The 15,293-nt window shown below is 39.4% G+C and overlaps 1 protein-coding gene across 2 annotated transcripts in view; it reads right to left on the bottom strand.

The window, feature by feature from the left end:
- Positions 1–1,556: 1,556 nt before the first annotated feature.
- The window catches only part of SLC44A5 (solute carrier family 44 member 5), a 62,981-nt gene continuing 49,244 nt past the window's right edge, over positions 1,557–15,293 (bottom strand). Inside the window, exons 13-22 of one of the 2 annotated variants that reach the window (XM_059853520.1) lie at positions 12,991–13,083; positions 12,012–12,099; positions 10,124–10,386; positions 8,971–9,065; positions 8,492–8,595; positions 7,170–7,243; positions 5,236–5,306; positions 4,063–4,151; positions 3,347–3,431; positions 1,557–1,749 (exon numbers count right to left, since the gene is read on the bottom strand). In XM_059853520.1, the coding sequence (XP_059709503.1) occupies positions 1,637–1,749; positions 3,347–3,431; positions 4,063–4,151; positions 5,236–5,306; positions 7,170–7,243; positions 8,492–8,595; positions 8,971–9,065; positions 10,124–10,386; positions 12,012–12,099; positions 12,991–13,083 (1,075 nt within the window). In that variant the 3' untranslated portion in view covers positions 1,557–1,636. The remainder of the gene's footprint in view (positions 1,750–3,346; positions 3,432–4,062; positions 4,152–5,235; positions 5,307–7,169; positions 7,244–8,491; positions 8,596–8,970; positions 9,066–10,123; positions 10,387–12,011; positions 12,100–12,990; positions 13,084–15,293) is intronic. The other variant, XM_059853521.1, reaches the window with a different exon arrangement.

Here is a 15,293-nt window from a genome sequence, read left to right as displayed (position 1 = left end):
GGTCAGTAAACTTTCCCCAGAAACTTGCCTTCAAATCATCTGGAAAAGAATTTGCACTTCTTTTTGTGACACCAATGGACATCTAGGGTTAGAAAAGTATTTCCAGGTGCTAAACTCCTGCCACAGAACTGGCAAATGTATGGCATATGGCACTCCTGGAAAGTGCTGGAATAACTTCTTCAATGCACTGGAATCCATGAAAACTAGGGGCAGGCCTCAGTATGGCTGGGTCCTTGGCTCCCCCTGGAGACTAATAAATTAAAATCTTTTTAGCTCCGTCTTGGCAGTAACAGACTTGAAAAACTCTCCAGTGTTAAGACTTCTTCCATCAGCAGAGCTGTTACTTAATGGCAGGGACAGTTCCACTACTGGGAGGGACATAAACCACACCAAATGTTAATGTGCTTCCTACCAGCAGGTGTATTAATGACTTTGTACTGATGACTGGGCAAATTTAACAATCGAAAAGCAAACTAAATCTTTCAGAGCAACTCTCAGTTGTTGAATAATTCACTCTGTACCATGAGAAGATTTGAGTTCAATGTCCTCGTACCTTACTGTGTGAGCCACTGGGAGCATGGAGACGTGCAGCAAGTGCAGCCCCGGCCCTCTGCACCTGCACAGTCATTCCAATGGCTTGGCAGGAGCCCTTTCAAGCTAGGCAGATGCATTGGAACTCCCTGTGCACACACACAGAGCCAAGACTTTCATTCAATGAAAAAAAGGACCGCATTTAGTTTTTCTTCCAGTGAAGCTCAACTTCCTTGTAACACAGAATGCAATCAGAGACTTATCAGGGATAGGGGGATATTAACACATGTGCATCTCTCTTAGACATCAGCTAAAAATTATACATTCACCATCTTGTACCAGATGAAACCTCATTTGTGTAAACCACAAATCACTTCAGCTGCAGTGGGACCTTCTCTCAGTTATATAATATAATCTTTTAAGCACAACTCCCAGAAAACTTCAATTTAAGCAGTATCAACTTAAGTATTTTCTGACTACCTTCTTTGGGATCTGCAGGGTACCATCATGTCTAAAAGATGCAGTTGTGAATGTGATTAAAATATCACTACATTTTTCAGTGTAGGGAATCATTAATGCATGTATAATCACAGTTTAAATAGCTGCAAACCAGCTCGTACAAAAAAATACAATCATAGCACCATATTTACAAATTTAGTACCATCTCCTTGTTAACTGGAGTCTCAAACTATAATTTTTTATGGCTAATTAGGTTATACGTTAGTGGTTTCAAAAAATTGCCTGGATTTCTTTTACAAATATACACTTATAAGAAACATTATCAAAACTGCTGTCATCTAAGGCAGCAACTTGTATTACAAAAGTTATTAAAACATCATTACACACTTATAAAAGTTTCAAATTTACATTTTCCTTTTCATAGGCACTCTATAAACTAAAATGTGGCCTTGTTTTCACAGCTGTTAGTTTAAGCATTTAAACTACTCAAATGTTACCAATGTTGCTCTTTTTTTTTTTTTATATAAGCAAAAGGAAAAAAGAATCACCCATTAACCAGAAGCATCATTTACAGTTTTTACTTTTGCCTACTTTATACACGTTTTGCTTAAAAGTGACACTTTTTGATGCTGAGGTTTAGCGCTCATTATCCCGATGCCTTCTTAGGGCTTAGTTTCTTCTTCCCTAGAATTCGGTGGAGGCTAGCTGACATGAAGTAGGGTTTTGCTGTAGATCCATCATTTCTTTCCAGGTCTTCACCTGAATTTACACAGCAAAACCAGTCAAAAAAGGAAACAGCGGTACAACCACACACACCGAGACACAAAAAGAATTGAAAAAAGGAGAGAGCAATAGACCCAACATTAAAAGAAACTCAATCAAGGTAATTCAGCTTTATTATTAAGTTGATGAATGACGTTATAAAATTTCTATTTTCTTAGACCACAACAGGTTTTACATGATGCAGAGACACAAACATCTTGCCATTTTTTAATGATAGCAATATATCTCTTTTATTCTCCAGATCTTTGGTTTGGCAGTATAGGTAGAAATTTTCAGAAACTTTCATTCCTTCACTGAACTCTGCTATTTTGGAAATCTCTTGCTAGAAATGTGTCAAAGACAGCCATGGAGTTAAGCACTTTCTAAGACTGGACCATTTTTCACTGCCTAAGATAAGGTTCATTTGAGAACCTGGTGCCGTGAATTAATAATATGCTATCTGATCTATTGTTCATTACTTAATGGGAGCATGGAAGTAGAACAGAATATGAATTTAAAACAACAAGGCATACATTACTTTTTTCCCTACAGAAAAGTAGAAATTGAGTATTATTAGTGCTATGTCTGCCTGTGATCATGTTTGCTTAGAAGCAAAGTCCATAAAATGAGATATAGGATGTAGCTCTCAACTAAATACCAATTTTGAGTTTTCTAACTGATCTTGTTCCTGTGATTATTTGGCAACCCAGTTTTTCAGAATCCCTGCTAACCTTAGTTTCTATGGAAGTGAGGTAAAAGTGAGTGTTTAAAGAATCAGTATTACCATGTTTACCTCATTTCAGTAATCCATAGTGTATATTTATGAAAGATGAAGCCTATGACTATTTCCCTTAGTATTATCAAATAATTTGCAAATTGCAAGAACAATCACTACCATATAACTAACTTCTACTTGTGTCCTGCCAGGTGGCAACACACTTGGACCTACCAGAATGGCTTTCATTATAGAAAAATACAGCACATGGAAGGTACTACATGCTAAGGACACCTGCTTCTTATAATCATACCCTAATTCAAGAACAAGAGATTTCTTTTGAGATTTTAGTATTCTCTGACTGGGCATCCTGAACAGTAGTGCCTCTGGCAGGGCCTATGATTGTTTGCCATTGGGAGTCCAAGGGACAGTTAGCTTCATGTGGTATTTACAGACTCTTTGAGGTAATTCAGCATGATACTTTGTTCAGGGTTATTAAACTGAAAACAAAGTACCACCTATATACCGAAGAATATATTTGTCACTTTCAAGATGCTTATGCAAATCAATACTGTACAGGGCTCTTCACAAAGCACCTAGAAGCAAATTTAATGAAATTTAAGGAACATCTGAAAAACAAAAGCCAGATATTTCCATAAACCATAAAGCTACCTTACACTTCTTAAAGTAATTAAATTTGAACACTAAAGCATGGAAGACCATATCACAGAGCCAATACGAAAAGAAGAAGCTGCTAATTTTTCATACAGTTAGCTAGTATGTCACCAGACTTCTGTGTCTGGAAGGATGGATAAGGTGATGTTTTTACTCCTCTTTCCATGACTTGCAGGTATTCCTGAAAGAAAATGTAGTACTTACAAAAGCAGAGGAAAAGCGTGTCGACACACATTGCATAGACGCTGAAGAACCCGTGCGCTACTAGGTAGGAGCCAATGATGACTGTCTACAAAAAACAAACCACAATAAGCCCCCAAATTTCTTTCAGCACCACTGTGGAAGTATTAACACAAGTCAGAAGCCTAGTCTGCTATGCAAATTTAGAAGAATTTAACGTCAACTCTGTATTTCCACCAAAGGTTACTACTGCTGTGGACAGGGATTGAAGGCTCAAGACACTGCATCCTAACACATAGTAGCTTCTAGTTTTCCAGCTGGAAATGGCTCCTAACTGAAATTATTTCAACCTCTGAGGAGAACACATGCCAAGCATATTCTGAACTCCTTCAAGGACCATTCAGCCTAGAGATGTTCTGAAGTTTAAGGGGGGAGCCTACAAAAGGAGAGAGAGATGCACTACAAGTTCCTTCCATTAGAAGCCATACTGTCATCAGTGTCTTGCTGTCTGGGAAGTCTGAGGAGATGTGAAACCTAATTTTTCTGAAGATTCAGAGTCACTGCAGTGCCACTTCTGCCTGAAGGATCCCAAGGACTGGAGTGCAGCAGTTCAGTCCTCACTTGAGTGGATACTATGCCACTGAGATGCTGCTCAAAGGAGCTGCTACCAGACCATGCCCTGAGTAGTCTGAGCACCTCAAACTGCCCCAAGCATTCAAGAAATTAAATGGTTGCCTTACCAACAATGGTACCCAGTAGTAATTTAGCATTGGCACTTCCTGTGCAAAGACTGGTATTCTCTGTGTGAAGAAAAAGAATGCAAGAACACCTGCAAGAAGCACAGGCAATTAGTAATTCCCATGCTAGCTCTGATTTCCCAGGATCTAAAGAATGGATAAGACAGACAACAGATCCAAGGCTGGTTTCAATAAAAGTTTGTAAACAATACATTCTTCAATACTAATCATCTAAAAGAAGAAATATGTAAATTAATCAATTACCGTAAAGATATTAATGGGCCCAGAAAGACTTTAGTGAATGGTTTTGTTTCACCATTCTAATGAATTGAACAGCAAAATTAATAAATACTGTAATTCTACAGTGATGGCAAAATACTTTGTATCAGCTCTTGGTACTAGTTTTACTTTTGATTAAAATATAACTAATTACTTAACTTTGAAAGCATACAGAATGCAAAATATGGCTATTTGTAAAATAGGGTTTTGAAACTGCTGTGACAGTCTGGAAAAACTACAACAGAACACTGACAACATGAATTTCTGAAAGTGCTCCATTTAAAAGATAGAAAACCACTTTTCTGTCACAGAAAACCATGAATAGTCTACTTGACAACTACTCTATGAATAATCTACTAGATATCCACTGATAACAAAGAAAATCCTACAAGGATGCTAGAAATACTATATTTCTTTTACTACAGCTTATAGATATAAGGGGCTCAAATACAGGAAAGCTTCAGGTCCATTCCTGCACACCCATACCACCACATTTATAGGCAATTGTCTGTTACCAGGTGAATCTCATTTGCAATTTTGTTCACTTCTTACAAAAGGAGAACTGATTGTGGCTGACTTATTGGATGTGAATTTGGTTTGATTCAACTATGATGCTGTGGCTGCAGAAGTCCTTGCACCAGCCACATATTTAAAAGCTGTAAAAGCGATTATGGAAAAGACACTGTCAAGGCAAACCAAGTGCTGGACAGGGGGGAGAAAGGAGAAAAAATGGTTTTAGATCAACCTAGCAAATCCTAGAAACACAGAAACAGATTTCCAAATAGTCAGACCAATGAGAACCTCCAGCTGCTAACTAAGCACATATGAATATGGCAGGCATGCTTGTCGGTACCAGAAAATAAAGCATACCATTTAGAAAACAAATAACCAGCTTACCTACACCACCAGCAACAAGGATTTTCCCCAGAAATAGAAGGAAGTCGGTAACTTTGTCCAGAACTGCAACCCTGTTTAGCAAAGGACAAATGAGACATAATCATCACAAACCAGACATTTTTATTGTTTCTCCTTAAATCTATGGATAATTGCAAAACATGACCAGAAGCTGTCTTCTGCTGGTTTTACAGGCTGACAACACAGCACCACAGACAGGCAATGCTGAGATGGGTGCTGCTGCAGCATAATCTCAGTAGGCAAAAAAGCACTGAGCCTTTGTTGGGCAAGGCCTTAATGTAGCAATGCTGCTTCAGGACGGATGTGAAGACTATTTATTCCTCAAGTTAGTTTAAAGGAAATCAACCAAAAAGAGCCAAAACTTCAAAATATTTTTATTTCAGCCTTACTTCTAGGGGCGCAAATAAGCCAGGCCAGAATAGGAGAAGTACACATTAAAACAAAAAGCCATATTTATGAAGGTTGCTGGTAGGCTTCCTTTTCACTTGGTCCTATCTGGCCATCTTTCATGACCTCATAATATGCCAAATCTACTATTTTAAGATAACATGGTACAACACGGAAAGCAGGAAACTTCAAAGCAGGAAGATAATCACAGATGAACGAAGGCAGACAGAAAAGCTGACAATAAATCTGCAGCTCTCATTGAAGCACAGCAGGGAGTTTCTGCTCAATGTTCTGCCAGCCTGTCTTATCCTAAACTGCTGATAAATAATGGGATGAAAAATTAACTTTGTATCATCAACCTCTTGACAGCACTGAGGGCCATATCACCATTATGGATGTGGTAATACACAGTACTGACTACTGCGAAAAATAAACGTTAAGAACTACTAAAGAGACAAATCATCACTAACCTGTCAGAATTCAGATTCAGCAAAATACACAAGATAAAAACATCTTTATTTGAAATAACAGAATTATATGTCTAGCTTTTAACTATTGTTATTACTGATTAAGAGCAAAATCGTTAAGGGCAGAGAGGTGATATTCTCTAAGGAAATTAAGGCAGCTTCTCTCTTCTATTTGCACAGGCATTACTCAGTATGGACATCACTGTCCTGATGCTAGTGCAGGGTAACAAAATGAAGATATTCCATCTCCCAACTTCAGTCCTTTCCTCTTCTTTCTTAAGTGCCATTTCCACTTTCTTCTTTCAGCCTTCGCCTCCACTTCCCTCCTCCTCCAGTCCTTCACTTAATGCTTTTAAACCACCTAACCAGTTTTACTGAGTCTCTTGCTTGGTAATTAGATTGTGTTGTATTGCACCAATATGGCCTGCTCCTAAGTTATTCCCCCATTACATTTTGATCTTACATAACAAAGGAGGAGCCAGGAGCAATGAAGGAAAAGTACTTATGAGAACAGGGAGTTTGGCAACATGCTTGGTAGTGGAAAAAAGGGCCAGGAAATTTCCAAGCATCAGAGGACATCTGGTTATGTTAAAGACAATCTTTTTGAAAGGAAAGTATTCTGTCTTCTTTACTTCCCCTCTGACACCTCATAAGATTTCTGAATGAATCTGAAGACAGGTTTTTCTGCTTTCCCTTTTCTCAGACCAAGTGGATCAAAGCTCAAAAACCAAACATAGGACAGATGATGAGCACCCCATTCCCATCTATCTGCAGATCTGCTCTCAGGGGCTCCACTTGTTTCTTGGAGGCATTATTACAATGTACTGGGTACTTAGGAATTTAAAGGTCCAATCACAACAAAACCATGAGATTGCATCAACTCTGCACAGGTTACTATACCGGCCTGCGGTTACACATTGAGTGTAAGAAGTGAGGGCTATGTTTGAGGACAGAAGCGGCACTTAGTATTTGGAGAAGATATGGGAGAGGAAAGAAGTGTGCCCACAGAGTGCAAGAGTAGGAACTCCTGACATTTCTAAGGACTGGGAGATAGTACCTTACCTCACCACATTCCGCATGAGCAAAAAGAACGCTTCCTTTGCCGAGGTGCAGAAGTTTTTACCGTATATGGCAATCTGTAAAATAACAGTGGCTGTTAAGTAATTTCAATAATTAGGATACCTTCTCATATGCCAGGATCTTTCTGCATGTAATGCATAGTTCTCCCTAATATGTGGCCTTGAAACTCAGATGAACATAAACCACTTTCCTTAGTCACCTGCTACTTCTCAATGTTTCTCATCAGGCTGGGACAGAATATTATATATCTTTTCCTTTCAAATCACCTGGCGATGAGCATGCCACTCCTTGTGATCTCACAGGTAGTAGACTAAGTACTTAGTTTGCTAAGCTGAGCATAAAAGGTACTTGTCAAGGGGTTCTTCTCCTTTTGCTAGTTACCTAAACTAGATTTATAGTCAGTGAAAAAGAATAGGCACTTGTAGAGCTGAAGTGAGCTGACCCCTGTAGTTATCTCCTTGGACCTGATGCTGCTTTCCCTGAAGAAGAAATCTGCATAAAATAAAGCAGCTAAAGTTATTTAGGAACAAAACTACTTCTTCCTGGAATAGTGTTCACCAGGGTAAGATATACTAGAACAGCTCTCAGCTCAGACAATTTATGAACTGTAAAGAAGATTGTCAAAAACGCTTCCTCTTCAAGATAGCAAAAATTTGAAACATCAATTGCATCAACACAGGTTGTAATGGACCCACTACAGCCACCTCCTTTGAGACAAGAAGTCTGTGACTGTACTATTCAATCACCAAAATTGCTTCCAGCCAGAACATCCTAGGCTGAAATCTATGTATTCTAATTTATGTGAAGATTTCAAACTCCTCTTATCTGTAAGCTAAGAAGGCTTATTTGAGAGAAACAGCGCTGCTTCAGCTAGTAGAATTTGTGCTTTTAACTTCCAGGTGGAAATAAAATCATCACATGCCTTCTGACCTCCTTATTCAACTATCGCCTCCAAACAGAAATGCCATCAACATGCAATATGAAATAAGCTAATATTCCTATTGAAATCAGGATATCAATTATTGAATTACAAGGGCAGTTAACAGCTATTCCATCCCTTCCCACTTATTCGGGGGCGGGGGGCAGGGAGGGTGATGGACAAAGGCAGGGAAAAAAAGAGGTTAAAATTAGAAGGAAAAAAAAATTCTTCCTTTTTCATAGTAGAACGACATGCATGTACTGAAAATTCCCATAAATCCCATTATCAGCAGATTCAAGTACTGCTGGCTTTTGATGTAACCAGTAGTGTCTAGGATATTTTAATGTTCTAGATAGGGGAGACAACATGCAGACACAGCACATACCATGATGTAGGCATTTCTGTTTATAAATTTTAAGAATTTTTCCAAACACCAGAAACAGCACTGGAGGCAGCAAAGTAGGAATCTAGTGAAGGAGTTCTGAGTACCTGAAAAAAGCAGGAGAGAATACATCATACATAGAACTCATTAATAGTCTTCAGAATGTAGAAAGCTATTCAGAAGAAGACATTAAATTGTGACATTATTTTTTTATTTCTAGGTATGGACTCTCTCTCTCAACCAAATTTAACTCACTAGCTTTCAATGAGATCAGACTCATATTCCATCTGAACTTTGTATTAGGTTCTCAAAAACATAGACTCAGCCTGAGTAAATGAACACAAATTTACTGACTTCAAAAGAAACTACAATATATAACATGGAATTAGTCTCTTTTCCTTGCTAAAAAACAGCTTAGGAAAGTAAGGAAGTAATTTAGCAAGGAAGGTCTTAACAACTTAGGGCAGATTAATAAATCTTACCTTTCAGTTTGTGATCCAGGTATTCCAGTATTACTCTAATAAGCTGGACAACTGCAAGAATTAAGGCTCCAAATGCCAGCGAACCTGTATGGTATCTAAAAACAAAATATTTGACTGTTATGTCACACGTGTGCCTATGTACATGGATATATGTATGCATATAGGTATGTATATACAAATGAAATCAGAAGCGAAGGAAGGTCCTTTAGTGGGAATTACATAAAACAATGGACCTTCACCCCGATCCACCACAGACGAACAGGATGAAGCCATTGGTGCTGTTGGTGTTTGTGAGTGCTGTGTCTGTCTCTCAGCCTGTGTACACGTGTTGGGTACATGTATTTCATGTGTGTGTCTACTGGGAGTACCTGCTCAGCACTACAATTGGTTGGATCTAGGGGCAGGGAGCTGCAGCACCTTCGGTGCTGTAGGGCTAGAGCATACAGCCCTCACCTAATAAATACATCTTCCCAATTGTGCTGGTTGGATGGACTAGAGTTAGTTTTTTTCATAGTAGCTTGTGCTATGCTATGCTTTGGATTTCTGACCAGGACAATTATGATAACACACCCATATTTTAGCCATTGTTGAGCAGCACTTGCACAGCACCAAGAACTGCTCTGCTCCTCACCCTGATAAGCAGGTTGGAGGTATATGAGGAGCTGGGAGAGAACATGGCCAGGACAGCTGACGCCAAATGACCCCAGTGATACTTCACACCATACTGTGCTGTGCTCAGCAGTAACAGCTGGTGGAAGGAGGGGTAAGAGGGGAGCATTTGAAGTTCCGGAGTTTCTCGTTCCAAGACACTGCTACACATAAAGAAGCCCTGATGTACTGGGGACGTGCCTGCCTGTGGGAAATGGGGAATGAATTCCTTGCTTTGCTTTGCTTGTGCATGCAGCTTTCTTTTACCTAATAACCTGTCTTCATCTCAACCCACGTGATTTTGCATTTTCACCCTTCAGATTCTCTCCCCCACCCCACTGTGGGGGAGCAAGCAGGCAGCTGTGGGGGGCTTGACTGCCACCAAGATTAAACCGTAATGCTGACTAATAATTTTCTTATGATATTCTAAGATTGGCTTCCCTAGATGGAAAAAGAGCATTTGTCAGATACATGACAAGGCTCACTTCCAGCTCCACAGTCTTACCGTATTGCTCGTCCAAATGAAGAGAAGAGTGGCCACAGTGGAATATCAGCGGGTTTTCGATAGGCCCAGTAATAAGAGGCAAAGGCACCAGCAAGGGTACACTGACCCAGTGCAATCGCAAAGTTCACCAGCCAGAGAAAGACAAAGGCATTGGCTAACTGGAAGATGAAGATGTACTTATGGTACAGGCTTTCCCCTCCATAAAAAGCAAAAGTACACTGAGCACCTGGGCACAATTTAGTCACATTGGTTGTGTTAAAAGTCTAAATAGAAAGAAAAATAAAGAATCATAAGTAATGAATTCTATATACGTAGCCTCTGAAGTTTAGCAGGCTAATACAAATAACATAACTCTGCTTGATGTTCCATTACGTCATTCAAAACTGCAACACTATGTAACCTGTTTACATATTTAAGGATTCATATCAAGGATTTATGCAGTCTTCTGCAAAGACCTAACTTCAAACTAGGTATTCGCAAACAGGGCTGTTCACCACATCCCTGAAACTTAAATAAATGAAATTTGAATTTCAGGAATCTACTTGTAAGATATATAAATGCTTCGTTAAAGAAAATCTGCTCAGTTAAAACAAAAATAGAATTACTTGAAAACTAAGGCCAAATTGGATGTTCAGGTAAATTGCCATGATTTAAATGAAAAATGGAGCTACACAATTTAATAGAAACTGTGGATGTGGTCACAACTTAGTTTATTTATCTCAGACTATTTTAAAAAGGAGTAATCTTAACATTGAATTATTTTCCCTATTTCTAGCGTTCATTTCATGTATTTGCTTGGTTTGGACATGAAATGAAACCAGATAAATTCTAATTCCTTTATTTTGTAGTGTTTAGATATCAGCAGGGTGTGCATCACCACTGCAATACAGTGACATTTAATGCATCAGTCTCTGCTCATTGCCTCTTATCCCACTGCTGGATCCCCAGAGCAGAGCCTGGTTCATGCTCTGACCCTTCCTGCACACAGGGTCACCAAGGGCTGAGGCCCCTCTCAGCTGGGCTCCTCTCCAGGCTGAGCAGCCCCAGCTCCCTCAGCCTTTCCTGGGCACCGAGATGCTCCAGGCCCTTGCTCAGCTCCAGGAGCTCCTGTCCCTGCTGTGCTGAGGGACAGAGCTGGACACAGCACCCAGAGGAGCCTCCAGGGCTGGGCACAGGGGCAGGATCCCCCCTGCCCTGCTGGGAATGCTCTTCCCGAAGCACCTCTTGGCTCCCAGGACAAACTGCTGGCTCAGGGACAGCTTGTTGCCCACCAAGATCCCCAGGCCCTTCTCCACAGAGCTGCCCTCCAGCAGGTCACCCGCAGCCAGTGCTGGTGTATAGGGTTATTCTTCCCCGGTGCACAACATTTAATAAATATTTCTAATTTTAAAGAATCCTTAAATTCAAACCCACAGCCAAAAAAATTTGACTGAAGGCAAAATTAAAAAAAAAGCACGACAAATATTTTTAGAGCTTCATAATGGTAATTACTGTGCCAGAAGGAGCTAAGCTTCTGCTTCAAATTATGGCTAGTCCCAGAGCAACTTTGAGGTGCAGCTTTCAAAGTTTACCACTGCCTTTGGAAGACCAAAAAAAAAAAGACTCCTCACAAATTCAAAAACATCTTTCCTATAAAATTTTATTTTTGCCTCTTCCTTTCTCACCCTGTAAATTAGAATGTTAACATTTACAAGAGAGTTTAGCAGAAAAACTAGTTTATGTCTGTAAAATAAAAAAGTGTTACCTGAACATCAGGTAATATTTTCAGATTTAACATGGGGACTCATTACTTAAAACATGCACATTTTTTACTAGAAGTGCATTTAATAGTGATTAAGAAATGCAGTTAGTATAGCTTTCTCTACAGGTAAATATTTGTTACACTTACCTCTGGGTCACAAGTCAGGTTTGCATACTTGCACAGTGTTTGATTAGCCATTACTTTATACACAGGTTCTCCTGATGTGGCCAGAAAACTGAATGAAATATTTTAAGGAGGAATCACAGAACTGTGGTTTTTGAGCAACTTAGGATTCTGTAGTGGGTAACCACTAGCTCTAAAGAACTTGTATAGATAACAGAAAAACTGCTCTTTCTCTGCAGAGATCTAGCTGAAGGGTTGACAGACAAGACCAAGTACTCTCATTACTTAAAGAACTACTGCAAACTCATACCTGGAGCTGTAATAACCCCTGACCAGAACGGCAGGGGGCATAACACTGAAAACCATCCCCATCTCTACTCCACATCTATCTTTGACAAGGCAGATTATGCAGCAGTTCTTGTATTTTGGCAGAAGTAGATACAGAGCATAAGGATGAATTAACACTGCCCTGAACAGCAACAACTGATCCTCTTTGCATATGAAATAATAGCTGGTTTTTAATCAGCATTTTCCCCTTTTTTAATCCCTATCAAACCCTTGTTGTTGAGGAACAGTGATTGCTGTTAGGCAATTCAGGAGATAGTGCACTGTATATTCACTCGCTCCTTTCTCATATTTTTCTGAACAAAACACATACATAACCCATTCCACCTCCAGTTAACTAAGACCAAATTCACTCTTCACTGAGGGCCCTTTTCAACCCCAAGAGTCAACTTTATGCAGTACACAAGGCTTTGTACAATCCCCCTGCCTTGGCCTGACTTTTAGTCCATTTTTATTTTTTTTTAATTCGAATAAAATCACTGTCTGGTTTGTGTATCACATGTGGATGTGCAATGCAGAAGACCACATCAGAAGAGTAAGTGCTAAGTGACCAAATAGCCCTCTTAATATTGGCTTAATTAACATGAAATAGCAGAAAATTATCTAGTCCCGCAGACCAGAAAACTTGCTCCAGATAGGTACACAGACAGAAGGATACACAGCTGTCACAGCCCAGTAGGAAATACAAATTGCAATGAGCAAGAAGGTGACGATTGGGTAGAACAATGTAGACATTATGTAGCCAATTGCCCTATAAAAGAAACAAAATATATCAGTAAGCTGTAACAATTCCAGAAACTAGCTTTTTCTCAGTCCTCTTCTAGCAATTTTACTTTGACAACCTCGTTGACACTCATAGCATAACCTAGTACTGGGATCTCAGAATACTGCAGGAATTTTTTTTCTTATGCCTTCAAACCTTGACTCTGTCATTTCTACCACTCCACTTTAATCAATGGTACTAGAGTGAACTTTTTCCATTTGCCATGTTCCAGCCTGTCATCTACTTTCTCCTTCTTCATGATTGCTTCAGAGATTTATCTCTTTCCAGGCCATTAACTGATTTCCATGACATCTTCTTGCCAACTGCTGCAGACCCTTTACATCCTTATCCCACTCTGCTAATCCTGTGTTCTTCCTTAACTCCTACAGACCTGAAACTACCTTACTCTATTTTGTATTTGACAACTCTGTTCCCAGCAACTTTGCTGCCTTAAGTGCCTATGCAGGGGCAGAGACAGTCAACTTGTCTTTGCAATGCCAGGACAGACTGCACCTTCCAGCACCTAAGTGACTTTCCTTGCACATTCTGTAGACAAGTGGTGCTCACCTATGACTAATGGAAGGCAAAATTAATAATTGCATTTTCCTGTTGACAGCTTAGAGAGTTTCTTCTAATATCAAGGCATATGTAGACTGATATTCTACTGCTAATTCCTGTGGCTAGAATGAGACTAGTGGCAGGGCTAGTTCCCAACCTGCTAGGGACTCATTCCCTGGAAGTGGGAGATAATACCAGCCCTCTTGGTAAACCTGCTGCTAACCCAGAAGTGAACATCTCCAACTGGGTATCTCACTGGATGTAAATTCAGAAAGCATGTGCCTTGTTTACTGAAACTTACAGGCTGGCTCTCTTTATCACAAGCCTTTTTGTCTAGTGTGATTTCCTACAGTATTTCTCCTATAACTTGGGGCACCTCTGATGCTATTTGCTTTATAGGATGCAGTTTCCAGACAGCAAAAGAAGAAAAATTTACTCAGTTTCTAAAGGTAAAGTAGTAAATGCTGGAGGGAATGCAAGGAAACTGCCATGTGCAATCCAGAGGTTTTGAGCCAAACATCAATTGCTGTCTGAGCACAGAGACAAAAAAGTCTATTACAAGTCACTCAGGAGGACACAGACTTATGCTGTTTGAGAAATAATCACAACAAATTAGCTGAGTTCATTAGTTACTGGTAGGCCTCTTAGCGTCACAATAGGACATGAAATAAAACGACACGCACACTGGAACCTCCAATGTAAAAAAAGGAAAGTTTATTTATTGACCTTGAGATATATATATAGAATTGGAAAAGTGACCTTGGATTGGAGGATGAAACTGCCACCTCTCCAATGACACTGGTCAAATCAACAGTCTATCAAATTTCTCCTCCTCCAGAAAGGAATGCAAAAACAATCATTATTTACATAAAAGTTCGTGAGAACTCCATTACAAAAATGTAAACATCAGAAGGCTCAGAGGAACTTAGAAGAACAGGGCGACATCTTAGTTACATTAAGACCATGCCCTATTATTCCAAAACACCGATTAACAACTCTTGTTTCTAGTCAATTATTGGCATTATAACTATAATATTTTTGAAAATGTAGCTAAAAGGTATTGAAAAAACATAATTTGATTTCCAATCATTAGCACTTTATCTTCCTAAATACATGACCTGGTCTGTTAGGTTTACAGTAATTACATACAGTGTTTCACCTCATCCATGAAAGCAAAAAGTTCACCTCCAAGTGACCTTTCCATGCTGCTGGAAAACTACAGAATGTTATTGCTAATCAGCAAGAAGTTTACAAACTTTCTAAAATCCTTCCACTTGTCAAGGTTGTGAACAAAGGTTTTGAAGAATGCTAAAAGTGTTCCTGGATTTTAATGAATGGGAATTAAAGAGTATAATTTAGTGCGGCCTAAATTAATTGCTATGCTCTAATTGCACAATAGCATAAGACAAGAAACAGATACCTCACTAAATGCAGAACTTCAGTATTTCTTAATCCCATGACAAAAATCCCATACTGTGATTCCTGGGAACCACAGAGGCAGTAAACATGGCAGAAAAACACAAGCAAGTGCTCCTAGATGAACTCAGAGCTAATGCTATGTGCTCTGAGAACACAGGCTTGCTTTCAGGACCTATGAGACCATAGCCTATTTGCAGTGAAACCCAAGGGCCTGACATTTT

The sequence above is a fragment of the Haemorhous mexicanus genome, chromosome 9 (genome assembly GCF_027477595.1).
Source record: "Haemorhous mexicanus isolate bHaeMex1 chromosome 9, bHaeMex1.pri, whole genome shotgun sequence".
In the NCBI taxonomy this organism is placed as follows: domain Eukaryota; kingdom Metazoa; phylum Chordata; class Aves; order Passeriformes; family Fringillidae; genus Haemorhous; species Haemorhous mexicanus.
This window is presented reverse-complemented; position numbering and strand designations above follow the sequence as displayed.